Source organism: Bidens hawaiensis, unplaced genomic scaffold (genome assembly GCF_021521415.1).
Source record: "Bidens hawaiensis isolate Kalapana, Puna unplaced genomic scaffold, B.hawaiensis_p1.1 tig00004021_1, whole genome shotgun sequence".
NCBI lineage: Eukaryota > Viridiplantae > Streptophyta > Magnoliopsida > Asterales > Asteraceae > Bidens > Bidens hawaiensis.
The window spans coordinates 1,592,008-1,616,135 of NW_027491237.1; the positions used below are offsets into that span (position 1 = coordinate 1,592,008).

General features: G+C 35.4%; 1 protein-coding gene across 1 annotated transcript; it reads right to left on the reverse strand.

The window, feature by feature from the left end:
- Positions 1-8,869: 8,869 nt before the first annotated feature.
- Positions 8,870-15,265, reverse strand: LOC143625236 (endo-1,4-beta-xylanase 3-like). The gene is made up of 8 exons (XM_077095645.1): positions 15,182-15,265; positions 14,956-15,039; positions 12,444-12,781; positions 11,903-12,044; positions 11,457-11,809; positions 10,917-11,094; positions 10,304-10,843; positions 8,870-10,099 (listed from the first exon to the last, which is right to left on the reverse strand). Exons 1-8 carry the CDS (start codon positions 15,227-15,229, stop codon positions 8,984-8,986), a joined length of 2,799 nt encoding a protein of 932 aa, XP_076951760.1. The 5' UTR covers positions 15,230-15,265; the 3' UTR covers positions 8,870-8,983.
- Between the last annotated feature and the right edge of the window lie 8,863 nt (positions 15,266-24,128).

Genomic DNA, 24,128 nt, shown 5'->3' on the forward strand with positions numbered 1-24,128 from the left:
CAAACTTTAAGTTGTCCTCTCTTATTTATTCAGAACCTCCTTAGATGCAGGTATTGAGCTAACGGAAGCCCTAATCGCGGCAATTGAAACAATAAATAAATTTGTCGTGTGCAGCAACGGTAATTATATCTTATCCGCTACTGTAGCTCTCAATTGTTAGTTGCTTTAATTTTCTTTACTTGTTTTATGTTCCTGATTTTTATTTGGTCTTTCGTAATTTTGTCTACTTAAATTTAATGATGGATATAAGTGATTATTAGTGTCGGATATAAGTGATTACAAATAGATTTCCAAGGAATCCCACTAACAAAACTAAGAAAATTTACTATTTATCAGTTGTCGGTAAATCTTATAAAAATATAATATTGTAGTTATGAAGCACAAAAAACAGATTGGGCCTCTTGCCCTCTTTCACAAGTTTTTTTCCTCAAACAAATACCCTAATTTCACTTTTAAACACACTGAATTATAATATGATAATCTAATTCTCTTCCCATATCACTTGCTTAAATTTTAACATGTGATCAGCACAACTAGAGGTGGGTAAAAAACCGGTTAATTAACCGACCTAAAAATTAAACCGAAACTGAACCGGTTTGAAACCAATTATGTAGAAATCAAACCAGTTTGGAACTGACTGAAACCGTATGCTTGGAACTAGTTTGTAATTTTAACCATCAAAACTGGTTAACCAAACCGAAACCTTCCAAAACCGACCAAAAACACCCAAACCGAAGACAATTAAAACCTGAAACGAAACCGGTTAATTTGATATCGAACCGAAAGTTATCACAAACTGGTTTTGACTTATATTGATCAAACCAAACCGATTTCAGCCCGAACCTATTTTAGATTTTAACCCTGTTTGTGCACCTCTAAGCACAGTAAAAAAAAATTCAGGTAATATCCTTAATTAATCATCACGTTCTTGTTTCCCATAATTCTTAACATGTGATCAGCACGACAAATTTTTTTAAGTAGAATATAAGGCACATAATTCATTTTTAAGTAATACTAGTAGGAACCCGTGCGATGCTGCGCCAATGACAAATCTAAGACGTGAAACGTAATTTGTTGCAAATGGGTAGTTGCAATCAACAAAGTGTAACTTTAAATGAATTGAACAGTAGCTAATATCATTGATGTTCATAAGAAGAATTTGTAGTGAAGTTAAAGTTTAAGTAGAAAAAATTAAACGCTATTATTTATAACTTGCTTTCCATGTAGAAATGCACATCTACAAGTGTATGACTTAAGAGTTAAGAACAAGCACATGCAATTTCAAAGCAATTCCCTAACAAGATACATGTCTGAAAATGTTCATTTCATGTGTTTGCACTGTCTTGTCCTTTGCAGTCATTTGTTGGTTAAGTTTGTTACGATTCCGGTACGATAACCACTCTACGAAAGAATAACTTGCAATTTCGACATATGCTTCTATTTATTTTTATTTCTAAGGGTCAACTTAGTTAAATAACCCACAACCATATAAATTTTGAAGAAAATTAGCATGATCTCCAAAAATTTTACTCTAAGTTATGTTTTTAATGAAATATTACATAAGGAATTATGATCATCTCCAAACTTTAGACTCATATCTATACTATAAATAATACATCAAATAAGGACAAATTAAAACACTTAATTTTAAGAGATTTACAATTGCTAATGCATAAAGTACATGTGTAATTAGGGTAAATTTGTCTTTTAAACACAAATCACCCAACTTACAAGTTTGCCCCCTCATCTTTAACCATATTCTTTTAGTTTCAATTTTAAACCAACTTCTCACCCACGATTTTTAAACATCAATAACTTTTTTATACGTTAATATTTTTGTAAAACTATTGCACCATAAAAACGAGTATTTTATTCTCTTTAATTTGAGTATAATACTGTTACAATTATTTCAATTAAAAAAATTAATATGTTACGTAGGGGTGTTTAATGCCGGTTTTGATTGTTTTTAAGTTAAGTTTGTGAGCCCAATCGTTAGTACCCATCTTTTGTCATCCAAAACCAAAACTAAACCATTGAAAATTGAAAGTCAAACTGTCATTAACGGTCTGGTATTGTTTTGGTTTGGTTTAACAGTTTAAGCTTTGATAATAAAATTTGATTAAAATGACTATTAATTAACAGTATCATCAATTCCAACTAAGTCAAAATATGATAGTTAAAATGATAAAGGAAGTAAAAATACCGACTGAAAGTAAAAAACTGAGCCGTGAAACTAAACCGATTACCGGTTTAAACGGTTTCAAGGTTTTAAACCGAACCATAAACACTCATAATTGTTACGTGATTAATAGGGTCCGCGTTCAAACACCCGGTGCATCACGCGGGCACCCGTCTAGTTATGTTTTAATGTAATTCTATTTTTCTATGTATCAACAACTAATATCACATAAATGTTTTGGGTATATTGTATAGATCATAAGAGCAAGTTAGAAGCAGAAAAGAATGGGCCGCTTTGTCATTTAGCTATAACCTAAATCACAGCTTAAAGAGCTTGCAAAAGGTTGTTATAAGTTACAGCAACAGCAAATGATATTGATGGAAGAACATGTCTCTTTGTTATAAGTTGGGTTCCATAGCAACAACAAATTCATCACTGATGTATCTCAACTACAATTCACAATAATATCTAGATCTTGAAATCTTTAAATAATCATACAAAAAGATGGTAATTTTATGAAGAAGGCAAAAAACAAAACCTAACAATTTTCAAAAACTCAAAAATAGAGACATGTGCACACAACAAAAAAGAATAAATTACCAGACCTAAAGGTACCGAAACTACCCTTCCACGATCTCCAATATCTTTAAACCAAAAACGAACTTTAACTCATCAGGTGATTCAATTCAGGTACACTAACTCATTAGGTTAAACAAGACTGCACAATACTGAAGTTAATGAAGTCATTTGTGAGTTGTGACCATGTAATATTATAGATTAAATATATACTTAAGATAGCAATATATTCATATACGAACCGTTTGAGAAAACAAAACATCAAGTTTTAAGTTTCAAAAGTAAAATATCTTGAACCCGATTGAGAAAAATTATTTTGTCTTAAAAAAAACAATGCTTAAAGGTGCTTAACTTTGAACTTGATTTCAACTCGACTCAACCCATAGGATTGAAATCGATTTGTAACCCAATACCTTGAAACCGGTTTAAACCCAACCCAGTTAAATTCCAATTTCAAACCGGTAACCGACCTTTTCATCCTAAAAATGGGGTTGGAACTTGAACCGGTTCGAACCAAAACCGGAGTTGACTTTCTATGACCTAAACCAATTCAGTTTCAACCCAAACTGGTTCAGGTCAATAACCTATTTTATGCAGCCTTAACAATGTATCCATAATAATCCAAAAGTGTTAAAAAAAATCCAAAAGCACATGATCCCATAATAAAGAACACGAACAATGAAACCTTAGTCGTTTACCTGTTCTTGTTCTATCATTTGTCGGTCAAAGTTAAACGAACGAACATGAACATACCCCGTTCGTGTTCGTTCGGTTTACAACCCTTATTTAAATCATCTAAATAATAAGATTCAGAAGGTTATACGCATTAAAAACATACATTTGGCTGTTTTCAGTGTGTTTGACCAATTCAACACATTTGAAAATTCAAAACCACCCAAAAAATGCTTTTCGGGCTTACATAAAGATCACATTTTTTAATGACTGAGAAAAAATATACAAAGAAAATATTATGTGTCCATACCTCGTGTTTATGTAGAAATATTATCATTTATCAGTATGTACCTGCATAATATAAGCATTTATCTTATTATAAGTTAATCTTCAAAAAAATTAATTTCACAATCAAGCTAGCAGCTAATAATATCCATACATACTTTCAAGGTTAATCGCGCCATGAGCCGTTTTCCCTTAGCCTCACGAGGCGTAAGCTAGAGGTGAGATTAAAAAATAAATATAAAAACAATGAACTTACCTTATCCATGTTTGGAAAAATATCTTGTAGCTTCCTCACTTGTTCGGATTCATCTTACCTGAAAATATCCAAAACAGGGTAATTACTTATCTAAAAAGTCAACTCGTCAACTGAAACATAAAACTATTGTTTGCAAGTCACCCGGTCCATCTTGACTGGTACTAAAAATTACTCGTTTTGACTCCAAAATCACTCATTTTGACACAAACTCATTTTGACTCGAAATAAAAATTACTCGTTTTGACACAAACCCACTTTGACTCGTACTACAAATTACTCGTTTTGACACTGTCAACACCATCTTGCATTTAAATAGAACACATATATCATAAAAATTTGTTTTTTAGTTTAAAAACAGACCAAGTTTGTTTTGCCATTCTTGGTTCGGTTCCCTTTTCAGTTTCGGCCCATATGTTGCTGCATTGAAAAGTTATCCTTTTACTTCCGCATATTAGAAACCCGCTTTTCACCCTCAAAATGAGACATGTCAAGTTGGTCATAAATAAAATAACGGTCAATAAATATTAAGAGAAAATCGAAAATGTTTGCGAACCCTTACAAAGCAATTAAAATATTATACATACTCAATTTTTTAAAAACAAATTAATAATGACCGTTTTACCCTTTTTATCTGAAACTTCAAAAATATATACTGAATCGAATCTAGAAAGTTTGCATACCATCGTCAACGTTTTAACACAACATAATTTCAGAATCTCCTTCACTGCATACGCAAATAAACCAATCAAATACATGTGCACACATGTATGTATATGCATTTAAAATACGGAAGCCTAAAACAATAAAAGTGAGTTACCTGCGCCCATAGGGCCTTTTAGCTTCTCGATCCGTTTGTAGTTTCTAAGTGCAACAGTAGCATCATCACCCCAAAATTGAAGTATCACAACACCAGGGTAGTGCAAAAGTTTAGCATTCTTCTTCAATGGGTTCTTGTCAATCCATGTGTCTACTTGCCCAGCATCATTCTGTACACAAATACAATAAACAAAATGTAGAACTGTAGATAGACCCATACAGAAGTATGTGGTATAGTTGCAGATAGAGCCATTTGAAAAGAATATGATAAACACAAAACAATTACCTGGTAATTTGGCAACAACAAGGATAGGTTGGTCTGCCTAAAGTTATTATTTGTACAAAACACTTTTGCAGAGTTGATCGTTAGCAAGCGGTGAATTCGTAATAGCATCCCTACAATATTGTTGTGCCTGAGATATGGGTGAGTTAAGAGGTCAGAAATATACGTTCTGAGAGGGTCAATGGACATTTTTTTTTGGTAAAAATGTGGTTATATTTAAGAAATAATGGTTATTGCTTTTGCTTCACTGGTCAACACGATTATAAATATACTGGTTGTTTGACAATCCCTAACAAACATGACCTTTTATTAGAATAAAAAAAACCATGCTTGTATTTTTATAAATTTAATCACCTCGAGTAAGGTACATACAAAATCTGGAAGCCGGTGCAATTGCCAATGTTTGAAGGAATTGTGCTACTTAAGCTATTGTTCCTCACATCACTGTAAAAAATCATAAATAAGCAAAAACTTTATAAAAGATTCAACTGATGTGACGAAAACTAAATTAAAAAAAATCACTTACTTATACCACATGCCTGATTATTGACAGATAATGGGTGAGAGCTCTTCTACCATGTTATTGCTCATCAATCCTCCCACTACAAAATGCATAAATATATAACATCTAACAATAACATATCAAGATTTAGATACTTACACATATTGCATAACTTCATTCCAGTATATAAGTCTCGGTATTTCACATTTAGCCGACTTTGTGCCAAGTCCCTGGGATAACCATCAATATCATGAACTAATATATGGATTTTTTTATGAGTAATTGTTCTTTACAAAGAAATAAAGAGAGAATGCTTACAAAATCTTCAAATAGGGTAATAAACAATGAGTTTTAGAAAATTATGCTAAGTTGTGAGAAAAAATCGAATTAACCGAAACTGAATTCGCCGATGATCAATTTTTTTATTCTTTAAAATATCGATTTTTCAGCTTGGTTTCAGTTAACCATATATCTAGAACCGAAAATAGCCAAACTAATTTATACATCCTAACCGAACATAACCACACAACGAAATCGAATCCATATTACCTCCAAGTGTTCTGTGGAGACATTATGACCACCCTGACTGCAACCAACTGAAATCCAGCCCCTTGCAACTAATAAAAAATGCTTTAGTTACCTAAAATTATAACAAAGGAAGTCATTTATGGTTTTACTTTGAGGCTCATAGTTTTACATGCAAGCAAAGGTCCAGTTTTCAAACATGATTCAACGAATCATTATTTTCATTAAAGATTCAAGTATTTTAAAATTATCAAACCCATGTGATTTTGCCTCTTAATAGCAAATCCATAATCCGAATGAATGCAAACCCTTGAAAAGCAATTAATTTAGCATCTGGAGGAATAGTGTGAATAGAAGGATGATAACAGTATCTATGTGAGGTTGAGGAAGTCAACCACCAGAGCCTTTTTTTCTTGAAAACCACTACACGGCTACACAAGTCACAAAGGTTGGAAACGATTTCATAATAAACAACATATTATTTCAAGTTTCATCATTTATTTTATTAGGAGTAATACCTACCAGAAAAACAAAAATTGATTGATTGTTGAGATTTCCACTTCGGTCTGCAATTCTGCACCAATATAGACGACGATTAACACCACCGTCTGCATCTCTTGCCTTTTGAGAGAAAGGTAGATTGTGATATGGCTTTTTGAAAATGCGAGAATAAGGAAATAAGGGATTTATTGGGTTTTGTAGTCCTTTTGGTGTAAGCCCGGTTTATTGTATGAAGTCAAAGAGAAGACGGGTGTGGGCGGCCAGCCCAAGCCCAACCCGGTTTTGATATCTTGTATAATAAGTTATAAACCCTAGTTTAGTCTCTATATAACTCACATTATGTACTTGTAATTGTTGTCACTCAATAAAGATATACCTAGTTGCCACCCGTGGACGTAGGTCAGTTTTGACCGAACCACGTTAAATCCTCGTGTTCGTTATTGCTTTCGTGTGTGTGTTCAGCTTCGTATGTGAGTTTAATCCTAACAAGTGGTATCTAGAGCTTAGGTTCGGATCACACGAAGAACACGGAAACCAGCCGAGTCACCGCCAAACCTTTCGCCGTCGCCACCCTACTGCGCTAGGGTTCCGCCGCCGTATGGTTTCCGATCGTCGTTAGGGTTTACCACTCGTCGCTACTAAACCCAGCCCTACGATCTGTGTGTTTGTTGGTTGTTGGTTCTGTGTTTGAAAGTAATCGGCCAAAGTTTATTGCTGAAAAATATCCTTTAAGGTGTGGTTTGCGCTTGACTAGAGACAAAAGGGAATTGATTATTCTTTTTTTAGGTCATGCAAATCAAGGAGGTATGATATTAATTCATGTGAGTTGTGACCAATAGCAAGCTTTCACCTAGAGGACAACTTTTTTTGTTTTGGGTTGTGATAAATTTTTGGTTCGTGAAAAGGTGAAGCAAGGAAAAGTGAAGATTAGATAATTGTTTTTTTTTATGGGTTGTTGATTTCAAGGGTAGTAACCTAGTTTTCTAAGTGGGCCCAAAATCAATATCTGATCAGATTTTGTAGCAATTTTCTGAAGAACCGATATCAATTAGAAGAAATCGTTTAAAGAAACGGAGAACCAGTGTCAATCGCGTTTGTCAAGTTTTATCGTTTCAGTTAAAGTTTTAGTTTTCTTATTTTTAGTTCGTTATTCCGCTGTACAGTTTAAATAGGTTGGCTGTTTAACATAGTTCAGTAGAATAGTCGTTAAGTTCAGGCCCGCGCCATTGCTGTGTCTGTCTCTGTTTTATCCAGTTTTTCGTTTTAGTCATTGTCATGGCAGAAGACGGAAAGGTTTCGATACAGAAGTTTGAGGGACATAAGTTTGGTTGGTGGAAGATGTAGATTGAAGCGCTACTTTGTCAGAAAGACTTGGATGTAGTGTTTGAGGATGAAAATCCAGAAGAGTTGTCATAAGCAGATTGGAAGAAGTTAGACAAGAAAGCTAGGGCTCGTATTACATTGTCGTTGTCAGAAGATGTAGCGTTTAACGTCATGAAAAAAACCACAGCCCATGGTATGACGGAGGCACTATCCAACAGTGGATTAAGAAAACCAGTATTCCAGCTGTTAAAGTCTCTCCAGTGAATTACTTGCTGAATATGGAGAGTGTTTGTTCTCAGGATCCGGTAGTTTGTTTCAGTGGGAGCCGGTAGGGACAGAGAACGGGTCAAGGGCAGTTTTAGCCGTGACTGATGTTGGAGCTCCAGGGAGCTTCAACGGGCCTTCAGGTTAATTGATGAGAATGCGATGGCAACTAGAAGATGTTTAGATTACAGAAGTACAATCAGGAGTGCAGACGAGAGTACTCAAGGCCTACGAGTTGGAGATTGTTGGGTTTCGTAGGCCTTTTGGTGTAGACCCGGTTTATTATATGAAGTCGAAGACGAGACGGGTGCGGGCAGCCAGGCCCAAGCCCAAGCCGGTTTTGATATCTTGTTTAATAAGTTATAAACCCTAGTTCAGTCTCTATATAAACCATATTATGTACTTGTAATCGTTGTCACTCAATAAAAATATACCTAGTTGCCACCCGCGGACGTAGGTCAGTTTAATTAGACTGAACTGCGTTAAATCCTCGTGTTCGTTATTGCTTTCGCGTGTGTGTTCAGTTTCGTGTGTAAGTTTAATCCTAACAATCTGTAAAGTTACACGCTTCATCATATTGTATATTTTAAATTTGCATTAGTCACTTGTACCTCTTAAATTTAAGAGTTTTCAGTAAAATTACCAAATCGTTATTTTTATATGTATTGTAATATAGTATAGATAAGAAAGACACCATTCTTTTACAAACAAATTACATAGATGTAGTTTATTAATCCACAACGTTACACAAACACATACCATGAAAACACAAAATACTTTAACCAGAAACAACGTAATCATTTAAGGATTGATTGGCACCACCAACGGAACATCACCTTTCTCGACCACAAATTTCTTGACCGTTTTCTTGGAATCCGCAACAACAATAACCTCGTATGTCCCAGGAAACCCACGAAACTTAAACTCGCCTTGATCATTAACATGCCCATGAGAATGAGTCAGCCATTCTTTTTTAAGCTCAAGAAGCCGATTCCCAGCTTCATTGATATCACCTTCGGCGTTCACTAAATGCGAGTTATCTCGGCTCATAAACAGCTCCCAAAACCCCCAAATCATAATCCCTTCCACCGCGGGATGAGCATACGCTTCACGAAACATAACCTCCAAATCATCGGCCCTAATGTGCTCGTTGACCGAAGAAACATCAAGCTCGGTGAACCATATTGGGAGTCCAAGAGTTCCCATTTTGTCAAGAGCCGAACATACGATCGGGCCCACCGGACTATCGATATGCCCTTGAATCCCAATCCCACCAACGGGTGCACCTTGTCGTTGCAAGTCAGTAATAAGTGACATGTACCTCTCGGGTGTGGAACGGGTGTCGCACCCGTCTTCAACGTGGTAATCGTTCACAAACAATGTGGCTGATGGGTCCAACTGGTTGGCCGTTTTAAACATGTCGGCTCGGATATCTTGGCCTAACCGGTTTGGGTAAAACGAGCCGTGCAGCATTTCGTTGTTGACGTCATAGTGCTTGAACTTGCCTTTGTATCGGTTTAATAAGCTTGTTAACCGGTTTTGTACGGCTGCGGCTAGGTCGGTCTTGTTGAGGTTCTTAACCCAATCCTGAACCGTGTAATCAACGTCCCAAAAGATGCAATGGCCACGGGCCGAGATGTTGTTGTCATCGCATAGTTTTAAAAGATCATCCGCGTCTTGGTAGTTTAAGTTGCCTTTTTGTGACTCGGTCCAGTACCATTTGAGCTCGTTGCCGAAGACAGCCCAGTTGAAATTTTTAACGAAAAAGGCGACAAAGTCTTCGTTATCGATGTTTGTGCGGCTTATGCATGATCCGATGGGGAAGCTGTTTTGAGTTTGTTTGACGATGAGCATTGTCGGATGAACACCGCTTGAATCTGGGGTGGGGAATTTCAGGATTACATCTTGTTTACGAAGCTGTACGTCGAACAATCAAATATAAAGGAAGTTAGGGGTGGTGACACTTTGAGAGACTCCAATTTGGATGAAATATGAATTATAAAGTTATATTATTTCGAAATGATATAAATAAAAAATAAAGTGTAAAATTCAATTAGAAAAAAAAAAACAATATTAATATAATGCAAGTTATGATTGGATTAGCCGGCACATTAGGCGTACCTTATCAGTTAGGTTCCCTAAGTGCCTAAATCTGGCCTGGCGATTCACAGCAAAGATCTGAAGTCCAGCCAGCTTGAAACTGACTCCGGCTGCCGGACCTTGAACGTAAACCATCACTCGCCCCGGTTGCTTTTCAATCCTGAAAGACCCACAAATCTCATGCCACTGGCTAGAATCATTGATCTCAACTTGGCCACCATTCACCCACTGGCTGTCAACTCCTAGAGCCACATTTATATTCTGCGGACCACTGCCTCCAGGACCAAGCTTAACCCAAGCCGATATTTGGTAAGTTACAAACAGTTTGACTTTGTCCGTGATAATCTGAGCCGGACCCATCCAGGTCTGGGTGCGGTTAGTTGTGTGTATGCAACGACCACTTAACGGCTCGTGTGGCCCAAGCGTGTCTCTTGCGGCCGGTGGGAGCATATGAGGTGAACCAGTCACCACACTCAACCCACAGTTACCCAGGGGAAACCACCCATTTGTTCCGTCGCTAAGATTACTATTCGTGATGATGTTTACTCCATAGTCTGGATTCTGCGTGCACGTTAGAGGTCCGTTATGTATTATTAATCAACGATGTACATATATATGTAAGGAAGTTAAGAACCTCAATGACGGGTGGTGGTGAAGGTGGCGTTTTCTCGGCATGCTTAAGCATGAACCCGTCAACAAGAATATCGGTGCTCGGAGGCGGACCTTCGAGATAAACCACTACCTTGGATTGCTGACCGTTTAAAAGAAACTTTCCTTGCAATTGTACCCAATCTGAATCTGTTGCTTGCACGCTTCAATGCCAAACAAAAGGACATGTTTCATTTAGTAACTACAAACAAGCTGATTAATTGGGTTATGTTTTAGAGAAAATCTTTGCGTCAAAAATTAATGTTGCCCTCTTATTTATTGGTTATTTTAAAAGTTAAAAGACCAATTTTGTTAATTCTCTTCGCTAAAGTTAATATTATGTATTTATTCATTTATTTTATCTCAAACATAAGAGGAAATATATACTTGATTATTATATTTTTATCAGGTCGTTTTCCTAATCATATTAACCCCTTAAAACCGATTTGAACTTTTTTACCACCTCTATAATTGAAACTCCAAAGAATGAAAGTTAAATAAGAGATTATGTAATAAGAGAACGGACTTAGCAATGCCGATGTAATGTTCACGGGAATCACGGGTCTGGACCCACAAAGTAGCACGGACAGTCGAGCTAGTAACGTTGTTGCCAAAGATTCTAACAAATGCGGTGACTTCATATGCAAGTTTTCTTTGAAGTTTTCCGCTAATATCTTGTTGAATCCCGTTCCAACTTTGGATACGTTCAGATGTAGATGCAAAATATTTTCCCGATTTAGGAAGGATTTTTCCATCTCCCATGGAGTCGTGTATGGCAATCTTGCACCCCCTTCCGGTCCAGTTGTTAACTCCATCCTCAAAATCAGGGTTATCTATGATGTTCCCGTCATCAGTGTATAAACATGACGAAATTTTATCCTATGAATTAAAACGTAGTTTATGAAATCAAAATAAGTCCAACGGGTTACAAAGTTCAAAACTTGTCAAGTTATTTGATTCTGATTCACTTACATGAGTGAAGACTAAAACCGATTCAACGAGAATGTTTACCCCTGGATTCGGTCCTTCCAAGTAAAACACCACACGGTCAGGTTTATCCGACAACATGAATGTACCTTCCAAGTGCTCCCAATTTCCTTTCGAGACAGTGGTCCTGCAACAACTAGGTGTAAATGGATAAAACTTGTTTCATCGAATAAGTAATAAGGATAAACTTTTTGTATCAGAATTTATATCAGAATGAGTCAACTAGGTTGTATTTTATCGTCAACAAACTCATTCAAAGTTATATTGATCTAGATTAATAAAAATTATTAATGTAACAAGGAATTTAGTGAAAACTAATTCCATTAAGGAGGTGTTTGGAATTCCTTATTTTAGCATTCTTATGATTTACAACTTCTCCAAAAAGTCATAAGTCATAAGGCGTTTGGATGAGTTTGATGTTGTGTGAGCAATAAGGCATAAGTTACACTTTTGTAACTTAAGACTTATAACAATGACATTTGCACCACACTGAAGAAAGAAGAACAAGCAATAAAAAATGGCACACCTTGCAACATTAATATACTTGGTACCCGAGTGTTTGTATTCAAGTTTGAGAGTAGCAATGACTTTTGCGCCACCCTGAAGTTTGGACCCGGAAACTCCAACACGAGCACAAACCGTGTAAGTTAAACCTGGGGATACTTTGTGACTGATGTCTTGTTCCAACCCCTGCCAGTTTTGGGTTCTATTTGTAACCACCACATGATTCTTACATGATTTTGGTGATGCGTCTTTGACGGATAGAAACGCATCACAACAGTTTGCATGCCAAGAATGCAAACCATTTGAGAAGTTGTGGTTAACAATGATGTTACACTTTTCGCTGCTTATGTTATTTGGTTTCTGTAATGGAAAGAGTATAAACAAAAGCATCAAGTTTTCTGAGGTGGCAACTGATGGTCCTGGTCATCAAAGTTTCTTTTGTGGTTCCAATTGACCAAAACTTTTATCGTCAGTCCGTCTATTACTATATAAAATGATTAAATTTTCTAACTATGATTAGTAATAGTCAGGTACAAAAAAAATAGCAAGTTAAACAAGATACTTTACAACAAATTCAAAATAGATTTTTTATAGTTTGCTGCTTGAAAATTAATGGTGTTTACGTTATAACAAAAGTTAAACCATTAATAACTCTTTCTAACCTTTGAAAAATGAAATAAAGAGTTGAAAATCAAAACTCAACCAAACCATTATTAAGGTTACACGTAGTGGAGTGCTATAAAATGGGATGACTTGCGTCATATGACGCATAGTCACAAATAGTGAATTTTTGTTTTAAAAGTGTAATGGTGTTGTAGCCATAAATATATATATATATATATATATATATATATATATGTAGAAAAGGATTAAAATAAAAAGACATAGTTTTGTTAGAAGAGTAGGAATAACATAAAATTTAGAGTTAGGAAACTATGTAGCCTAAATCCTAGATCTTAGGAAACTATTTGGTAACTTAAAAACTACCAATCTCAATCACTATATCATAGATCAAATGGCTTAGATTTATTCTTACTCTTCCTATGAACTATTTCTTTTTATTATAACTCACCCATATATAAACATATATATATATATAAAAGGGTTCAAATAAAAAGAAAGAGTTTCCTAAGAATGATAAGAACCAATAGATTTTAGACAAGTGGCATTACAACCTATGGTGAAAGAACAATCCTAAGAAACTATGTCGGTTATAGTGATGAAAGAGTAATTATAGAAAACTATGTCGGTTTTTGGTAATTTTAAATCTCAACCATTGATTAACATGATCAAATGACTATGATTTATTCTTAGTCTTCCTAGGAAACTACTTTTTTTTAGTATAACCCTCCCCTATCTATAATAAATATAAACGAAGATATAAAAATCCTACGTGTCGCGATGTGGTCGCTCCCCCTTTTTTGGAGTAATCAGATTTGCTTGATTTTTAAATGGAGGCTTCTCATGCATTTGACCTGAATTTATGGGTATCAGCCTTACCAAACCTAGATATTCCTTAAACGGATTATAACATCTCCATAAATAAAAAAATTATTCTCACCAAATTATTGATGTAAAAATCCTATAAAATAGAATATACTAAAAATTAATATCTTATTTATTTTAAAATAGATATATATATATATATTATTTAAATTAAAAAACCAATTTGATAGTAAAAAATATAAACGGGTCTTGAGTCATTATTAACTTTCATAAATATTATTTATAATTAAAAAACCAATTTTATAGTAAAAGAAATAAACGGGTCTTGTATCTCATTAAAACCATATAGTTTTTAAACCGAGTTAAAACATCTCATTTATTTGTCAAACAATTTATCATTAAACCATAAGTATATTATTAACTTTCATACAATAAAAAATATAAAAACAAAAAATAAATAAATATTAGAACAAATAATATAAAACAACCCCCGTAATACGGACCGGTCTTGGGTCTCATCAAACCATAAGTATATTATTAACTTTCATAAATATTATATATAATTAAAAAAACAATTTTATAGTAAAAAATAAACGAGTCTTGGATCTCATCAAAACTTTTAAAACGGGTTATAACAATTCATTTATTTGTGAAACAATTTATCATCAAACCATAAATATATTATTAACTTTCATAAAATAAAAAAAATATAAATTCACAAAATAAATAAATATTAGAACAAATAATATAAAACAACCCCATAATACGGGGGATAAAAACTAGTGTATATATATATATATCGCACACACAAACAATTATAATAATAATAAAACAATAGTGAAGAAGGGTGACAAGAATTCATCCGAATAATTGCAACACAAAAATAAATTAAATACATAGATCAAAATTGGCACGCCTTAGAATAATATCAAAAGAATCCTAAATTGACTGACCCAAACCTTAAACCAAACCTTTTGATATAATTCAAAAGAATCCTAAATGGACTGACCCAGATAGAAACGATTTCTCTCCGTAACCATGACAATGTTGTGTGTTTTAAAATCTTAAATATCAAACTAAACAAGCACCTGAGGATGAAAAGCGTCGCTGCCGTTGATCATCGGTGGGGTTGGGACCTCCATTGATGGCTTCTTCATAACTTCTTTCAGTTTCTTATGTTCAAAAGAAAAAGTATACGTCAAACTATATATAAATTACCAATGCTGCCCCAGTTGGATAATTACAACCCCTCTAAAGACAATGCTTAAAAGCAATTAATGAATATGTGTAAGTAAACCACACACAAACACAAACCTGAAACTGAAAACCGTCACTTCCATTGATCATTGATGGGTTCTCCATAACTTGTCCGACTCTCTTTGTTCAAAACCAAACAAAAGTAAAAACATGAAATGAACCAGTCAGAATCAAACCGAAAAACTAAAAGACAATGATTACCTGGGGTCTGCTGGGATTCTTGTGGCGTTTAAAAATGTTGTAGAAGCATGCTGATCGTTTTCCCGTTTATACACAAAGATTATTTAGTGTACCTTACGGGAATCCCACTAACCAATCAAATGGAAAAGACTTCTAATCTCCCCAATAACCAAATTTGGATTAAACACCGTGATTTATGAGTAATTTTAAACAATAATCACTACTAAGTTTAATATTTTAAAATTATTGATGGTTTCCTTTATCTTACAGATAGAGATATGAGGTTGAACTATAGCTAACTTTATCGTATGCTTGAATTGAAATAGAAGACTTGAATTTTTTTGGGTTTTCTTTTACTTTTTGTTGGATTGCTTTACTTTGATTAAATTCAAGACTTGGTTTACAAGTTAAACTACAACAATTTGCGATTTAAAAGCTTAAAGATTAGGTGAACAATGGTTTTCTTATGCATAGGTCACAGGATCTTGGGTGTTTATTGGTTTGTTTCATATATTTCTTTGGCTGGCTCCAATCTTTATGTTCCCAGGCCAGCTACTACTAGAGTGCTGGGTTTAAGCATTGTTAGGTATTAAAAAGAGTTGGTATGCAGTGGAAACATAAACAACACGCACAAACGGAACCAATAAATAAGAGACACGAGATTTTACGTGGTTCGGTCAATGCGACCTACGTCAACGGGCTGCAACTAGGGTATTTTTATTAAGCACAATACATGACTAGGTGTATATATATAGATAAAGGATCCAATACAATAATCCCTAATCATACATTACGTACGCGACTCGCATCCCCGTTGATTTCAAATAACAAGCGGTGGCAATATTGTAATATTCATCAAATCGTTGCTCTCATCGATTTCATCCACCTTCAACATGACCGTTCAGCAATCCGTCACCATCAAACGATCCTGTCCACCGTCCACCATCCAATGATTCCGTCCACCGTACACCATCTTCCTCCGTCACGACCTGTTGATAAAATTGACCAATTGAAATTGAAATTGTTGAACTAATTGACCAATTAAACTTTGAAATTGGTCCAATTAATCATCAATTTGAAGTTTCAATTGATCAATTTTGAGTTTTGAGTGATGAGTTTTAACTGAACGTTTAAAGTTTTAAGCGCCATTTGCAGAAACCCAGTTGGAGACGTTCCATATTTTGTTCATATGATCGAATCAATGATCAAATTAGCGGTCGACTGACGATTATTTGATGATTATGAGATTATATGAAGTGATTTCAGTGTTCAATTTCATGTTTACAAGTGTTTAATTTTTTTTGTTAGTTTTAGAAGTTCTGAACACCCAGAACTTCTTAGAACTTCTAAACTTTATCAGAACTTCTAAACTTTTTTTAACACCCAGAACTTCTTAGAACTTCTAAACTTTATCAGATATTATAAACTTTTTTTAACAACCTGAACTTCTTAGAACGTATTAGAAAGTTTCAAAGATGTTCATTGTTTTTTGAACACCCAGAACTTCATTGAACATTTAGAACGTTTAAATATGCTCTTTTTTTGGTCAGAACGTTTAAAGGTCTTCAGTTTTGTTTCAGAACGTTTAAACATAATATTTTGAACCCTAATCAGAGCTCGATTGAGTGCGTTATTTCTGCAAATCCATAATCGATTGACGATTCTAAAGCCTATTACACATCAATTCGATTGGTTAAATCATCAATTTTGGTGTTTATTTTGGTCAGAACGTTTAAACTTTGAGCAGAACGTTTAAACATGAACCCTAATTATAGCTCAATTAAGTGTGTTAATTTGTATTTTGATAATCGATTGATGATTCTAAAGCCACTTACACATCAATTCGATTGATTAAATCATCAATTTTTGATCAATTTGAAGATTTTTAATGTTCAGGGACGTTCTATTTCAATTTTGGTTTTTGACTTTAGAGATTTCATACTTTAAGCTGTGATTAGAGTTTAGAAATTGGATTAGATTGAGCGACAAGTTCCGAATTTGGATCAGAGTTGATTTGTAATCGACAAATTTTGATCGCGAACTACTGTTGGGTTATTTACGAAATTGCCACCGCGCGTTTTTTAATCAAACGCTCTGGAATGTCGCGTACCTAATGTATGATAAGTCATTATTGTACGTTAACCCACCCCTATATATATATATATATATATATATATATATGACAATTAGGTTTAATAGAGTATGGACCAAGAAAACTCTAAATTGGGAATCCTCAATAATTACACGAGTTGCCCCCTTTTGCTTCTAATCGTCAACCAACGAACCCGACCCAAAGGCCTTCACTAATCTAACAATCTCTCACTTGAAGGTCTTGCGATAAACTCTAGCCCGCCATTCAAGTACAGAGCAACTCAGGCATCAGTGATAACACTAATCTTTATTAACAAGTCTTCCAAGCTTCCAGTTCCCATAAACAAGCTAAGGCTTACCCCTAGTTGCAGCAACCCCTTCAACATCAAGTACCGGAAGAGCCTAATGAAGCTCCACCAAGCTCCAACTCATCAGCCAAAACTGATCTGTCCTCTATCTCAACTAATACGCACAATCCACCAGCTCCAAAGATAACTGGAGAACCACTACTACTCTCCTCTTTCAGCAACAGTTCCCCAGGAGAGATTTTAATAATCGGAATAACGGTAACCAAAACCCAACGTTGTTTTGTAACTATTCCGGGATCACAAACCACACTCCCACTGTCACCAAACCCCTTACCTATTTTAGATCTCCGACCCCTCTCAGCTTGAATCATCTTGGCACCAGGCTCCACTCTTGCAAATTGAACCTTATTTAGTTACCTTCCATTTACCTCCACCGAACTTTTCTTCCATTCCTAATTCATCCAGTTGACTAACAGAGATAAGCCTTCTCTTCAATGATGGAATAACCCTAAAATTCTTCAAGTTCCAAATAGTTCCCATTGGAGTTACCAAATTAACATCTCACATGCCCGTAACATTAAGAACATCACCACTAGCAATACATACCTTCCCAAAGTTACCAACCTTTAGTTTTACCATCGTCTCCCCGATGTGCATAGTGTGAAATGAAGAACCGGAATCCATTACCCAAGAGTCCACCATGTTATCAACGCTACAAAATAATGCCTCGTCATCACTGACGCCTTCATTAACCTGTTCAGCAGTGTTCACCTCAGAAGCATTTACCTAGTAATCTGTTTGGACACTCACTTTTAACATGTCTAACTTCATTACACCTCCAAGAATGTGAGACACTCACTTTTAACATGTCCAACTTCATTACACCTCCAACAATTCACATTCTTTAGAGTTCTAGACGAACTCCTCCCCCAAATCCCAGTGCTCATGTTATTTTTCCTTCCCCCAACAACATAAAACATATCAGAAGATGATCCGCCACTCGTGCTTTTCCGGCAAACGTCTTCATCCAACAAAATGTCTCGGACCCCCTCAAATGTCAAACCATCAGCCCCCGTGGAACTAGTAATGGCCATTGACAGGAGGTCCATTGGACAACCCTTAGGTGATATAAGACTGGTAATAATAATAATACATATAATCAGTTTATTTCATGGAATTAGTTGACTACGGTTACTCGTATAATTGTAGGTTGGAGAAGATAGAGGATGAAATTACGAGAACGTGGGCAAAAACGGTGAAGAAAATGGAGTTGAAACGAGAAAGTTATGAAGAAAACAAGGATGCAAGAATGGAAGCCACCGTAGCTTACGGTGGCCACCGTAAGCTACGGTGGCCTCTGAAGAAAATGGTCACCGTAAGGCAGTTTTTTCCCACCGTAGCTTTTTGGAAGCCACCGTAAGCTATGGTAGCCACCGTAGCTTAAGGTGGGCCTGACACTGAAAGTTGTAACAACTTTTATAACTCGTTTTTTGGACGGATTTTGACATTATTATCATATCTTTTGATCCTAGAGCGACCTAGAGGCGATTTTGGGGTGTAATAACGTTATTGGGAGTGTGGTAATCATTAGAGACTCGATTTTGATTCGTATCATTACTATAATCGAAGGGATGATGGACCGAATCATGCTCGGCTAATTCTCTTTGTGTTTTCCCTCAGATTGTAAGGTTTTATTATGAATTATGATTAAATGTTTATGCAATTTCTGAGATAATACTTTGAACTTGTTGATTTCATTATTATGGTGTTTACGAATTCATTGGTAGAATGTTAGTTTGTTGAGTTCGTGTTTTAAACCGTCAGTTCTTGGTGCTTTAAGCAATCGAGATTAATCGGGAGGGATTCGGGTTGGATAAACTAATTGATATTTGAGTGATTACCTTGCACTTATAATCCAAGTACTTAGTCTTCAATTATCACAATCGTTTGCATAAGCACGAACTATATCTTTATAGTTTATCTCTGATTAAACATTTACTTTAACATTCATAGAAACCTAAAACCGAGGGAAGGCATATTTTCTCATATTGTTTTAAAACTCGTTAAATTGTTTAAGTTCTTTTTGTTAATAAAACCAAACAACCAAATCTTTGAATTTACTTTTATGCAATTTAGATAATGTAATATAGTCATATTACAAAGCTACTTAGTAACACATTTTCCACAAACTCTATGTGTTCGACACTCACTTACTGCTATCTAATAGGTTGTATTTGGCTTATTTATGAGTGAGTCTTCGACCTCATGTCAAATTTTGGCGCCATTGTCGGGGAGTAGTGCGCAACGTGTGTTAGATTTTGTAGTTTTTGTTTGTTATTTTCGGGTTTACGCTGGTTATGTTAGTGTGCAGGTACTTACAGGTGCCTGAATACTTGTAACGATTCCGACGGAACCAGGGATACCCTAACCGGTAGACGATAGTTACGTCATATTTTATGTCGGGTACATGAGTTACCATGGTAATTATACGAGAATACATGGTTCACTGTACTGATTGTACGTGAATATATAATTCATCGTATTGAATATGCGATTAATCGATCGATAGTTATTGAAACCCGAACGAATCGAGGGTTCAATTATAGACGAGATATATGATATTTAGTGATGTTACGAAGCATTAAAGCTTCGGGATAAGTGGATTAAAGCACAGAAAAAGGATTTCGATTTAATAGTACGTCGGTGCGTTAAACGAAACCTTTAATACCAAACCTAGCAAGAGATGATCGATCAAGCCGAAAAAGATGCGCGATAATTAATGATATGATGTTTTAAGTTAATAAATGTCATGGTTTAAGTTTTTAATGTTCTTAAATCGGTTTTATATAAATTTCATTTTTAAGCCGAAAAACGACCGTTTTAACCCCGTTTTAAGCCGAATTAAACATTTAACCGAAAAACGAACTGAACCAGATTATCCAAAACATTATCCGGATTACGAGAATCCAAACATGTGGCATAGAATGGAGAGGTGGGTCCCACCCCACCCCCTCATTAATCCGATCGGACCTAAGGGTCCAACCCCCTTTCTCATTTCTTTTTTTACAACAATCCATCCAAGCTCATCAATCCTCTCAAGATCATGATCCAAAACCGAGAGTTTTTAGCAAGAAAACAAGGTAAATAATCGAGTTATATACGTTTCCATCTTCGTTTCTTGAGTTTGTTTGCAAGAAAATGAGGTTTCAAAGATGAAAACCGATTCTTGCATGATCAAGTGATGTATACGGGTTATACAAGGGATCTTGGTCCAAGAAAGGAGTTAAACGAATCAAAAACGAATTTTTACGGTTAAATCTTTGTTTTTGGAATCATAACCGAAACCATGAAAGAAATGGCTTGATCGTGAGTGTAACTTGCTTGGTATTGTGGTATGTTGTTTGTAGGCTCTGTGTTTAGTGGTAGATAAGGCGGAAAGACGAGTTTGTAGCTTGTAGTGGCGGAAAACGAAAGGTATATTCGGTTTATGTTCGGTGTATGTGTTTTGGGACAGATTGTTGATGGTTTAGAGTTAGGTAATGAAATTTTACAGGGATGTTTTACACATGAAAATAAGAGTTCTGTGAATTTTTGGTAATTTTTGGATAAAGGATGAATATTTGGTGATTTTAATGCTCGGTTTTGGCTAAAAATCGTGAAAAATAGTTAAATATCATGGAAATTCTGGAAAATTGCAGATAAGCTTTTTATGTCATGTATAAGTTACACACAAAATTTTAGGTTAGTTGGAGAAGTCTAAGTAGGCTTTTCGATTAAACGAGTTCTAGGGTTTTCTAGCTCGGTTTTAGTGAAAATGGCATGTAAAAGAAGATTTTGGTTCTGGAAAAATTACAGGGGACTATGTGGATGGCAGGGGACATCCAGGAGAAATTTGGGATTTTTCTAAGATCGTTTGGTATTTACGACATATTTAGTGTTTAAATGGTGTTTAAAAATTGATAAATAAATTTTAAATATAAGAATTAATTCTGGAAATATTTTTATAAAATTCCCCACTGTTAAAAAGTGATTTGTGCAAAATTTCAAGATCCGAGATTAAACGGATAATTATTTGTGCTAATTATCAAACTTTTAAAGTTAAAACGCGTAAACCGGTGAAGTTGGCTTAAGCGAGCTGACTGGTGTATAAAAACCCTAAAAATGAACTATTTTCATATAATTGAGTTAAACAAGTAAAAATAAATCATCCGAACATAATTCGGATGATTTGAGTAATTTTAACCTATTTTAACAGTTTCAGGTACGTCAAAGACGGAAACGGGACCCGCAGCCAATCGGGGCGTCTAAACCGAGCTCAAATCTCACAACTTCAATTAAATTATCAGTCAACCACTACTTTCAGGTCGTGTGTGACCAAACTCATTTTTGAAACGTAAAAACGGATAACCGTGCTAGGCACGCAAAACGAGAAAAACGACTAATTGTAGTTGTGACCATGGAACTCTAAACGACATCACAATCTGAGTCCGGAGAAGTGTTTCTGGGTTAACATTGCCCCCAGAACGGGTACAGTGCTGGGTTAACAGTGTCCCCAGATGTACCGGTTAACTTGGTTAAAGTTATATTAATAATGAGTGTATAGTAACGATCGTAGGGATCATATTACAGATTGGACGTGTTAACTGATAATGATTGTTGTTACCTGCTTGCATGTGCTAAGGTGAGTTTCACGAGCCCCTTTTCTGAACTGTTTTCGAATATTTTCTCGGGGCGGAAGCATGTTTTTACTGAGATGTTTAAGTACATACTGAACGCATGGATTTGCGTGTATTTATAAATATTTGATTGTACGAGAATCGTACGGAATGGGTACAGTACTGGGTTAACAGTGTCCCCAGATGTCTTTGGAAGTGTTACTGGGTTAACTGTGTCCCCAGATGTCTTTGGAAGTGTTTCTGGGTTAACGTTGCCCCCAGAATGAGTACAGTACTGGGTTAACAGTGTCCCCAAATAATATTATATTTTGATAATGATTTATCATGGTTTACTCGAATTGTGAAACTCACCAACTATTCGTAGTTGACCCGTTTTCTCACATGCTTTTCAGGTACAATTAAGATGAAGTGATTGCTTACGTGCTAAGTGCTTGATGTGTGTAAGATTTGCGTGCGGGATGTTAGGATACATTATAACAGATAGAATTATGTATCGTATTGTATGATGTGTGTATCACCTAGACGGTAATGGAATACAAGATAATGTAATTTGAAGTATATTAATGCATTCAGTTTTTCTTTATAAACAATGTGGTTGATATCAGAGGTGTCTGTTGCATCCCGTTTACGTTTCCGCTGCGGTTACGGGGTGTTACAGAAGTTGGTATCAGAGCCATTGGTTATAAAAGAATTAGGATGTCTTTAAAAGATACCTAAAATTTAACCAGTAGCTCAAGTATTATAGGATCTGAATATCAACTAATAATTTATAATGACGAGAGCTGGATGAACTTGGACGGACAAGTGAGTAATTATTGTCCGGAACATAATAACAGACTTGTCCGTACGAGGGAACTCAGGGGAAGTCACGGGGAACATTAATAGGTAAAAATGGCAACATATGTGTAAAGTATATAATATTATTTATGCGTGCTAATGTGTGTATATATATATGTATATATATCTTGTGGTTTCATGTATTGAGAAATAGGACCCGGATAAGGAACCGGGGGATGAAATAATAAAAGTACCGAGGATGCTGAAATTTTTAGAGCATCGGTTGATAACGAGTCTGACTTATCGGGCCATAGTTATGATAGTACCAAGTTAGATCTCCCGTTTGACATTAACCAGAAATATCTAGTAACCGTCACTCCCAACCAAAATTGATAAATCCCTTACCCTACCAACACCGGTACCGTATATCCTAATAACCCCCTATGTTCACCCGAACCGCCAACCCTCACGTACGGACGGACCTGTACCTGAACCCGTTCTTATTCCATTAAGGTAAATAAATAAATAAATAAATAAAATAAAATAATAATAATAATGAGTTTGATAATAAATGAGCAGATAAAAATAATATAAAGAAATATATATATGTATTGCTCACTCTCAAACATATGAGACATACCACCTCCAGATCGAGAATTATTGATTTTAGCAAACCTAGAAAGCCTGAGGACATTGACTGAGCAAGTGATAGAGTTTCCCCTAATGGTAATTAATAATATTTGAAGGCAACCCATGTTGCGCGATTACCTTGAACCTTGCAACTCCCTATGTTAACCTTACATCCGTTAGATGCCTATACCCATGTATACTCGAATAGAATGATTACCCATACACAAAGAGGTGTTGGAATCATTATAGCATAGTTGGTTATTCGTTCGTAGGTGGTATACTGTGTATGCCGGATATACGAATAGACACGGATATTATAACTCCGTGGTACGTAATCGTTTG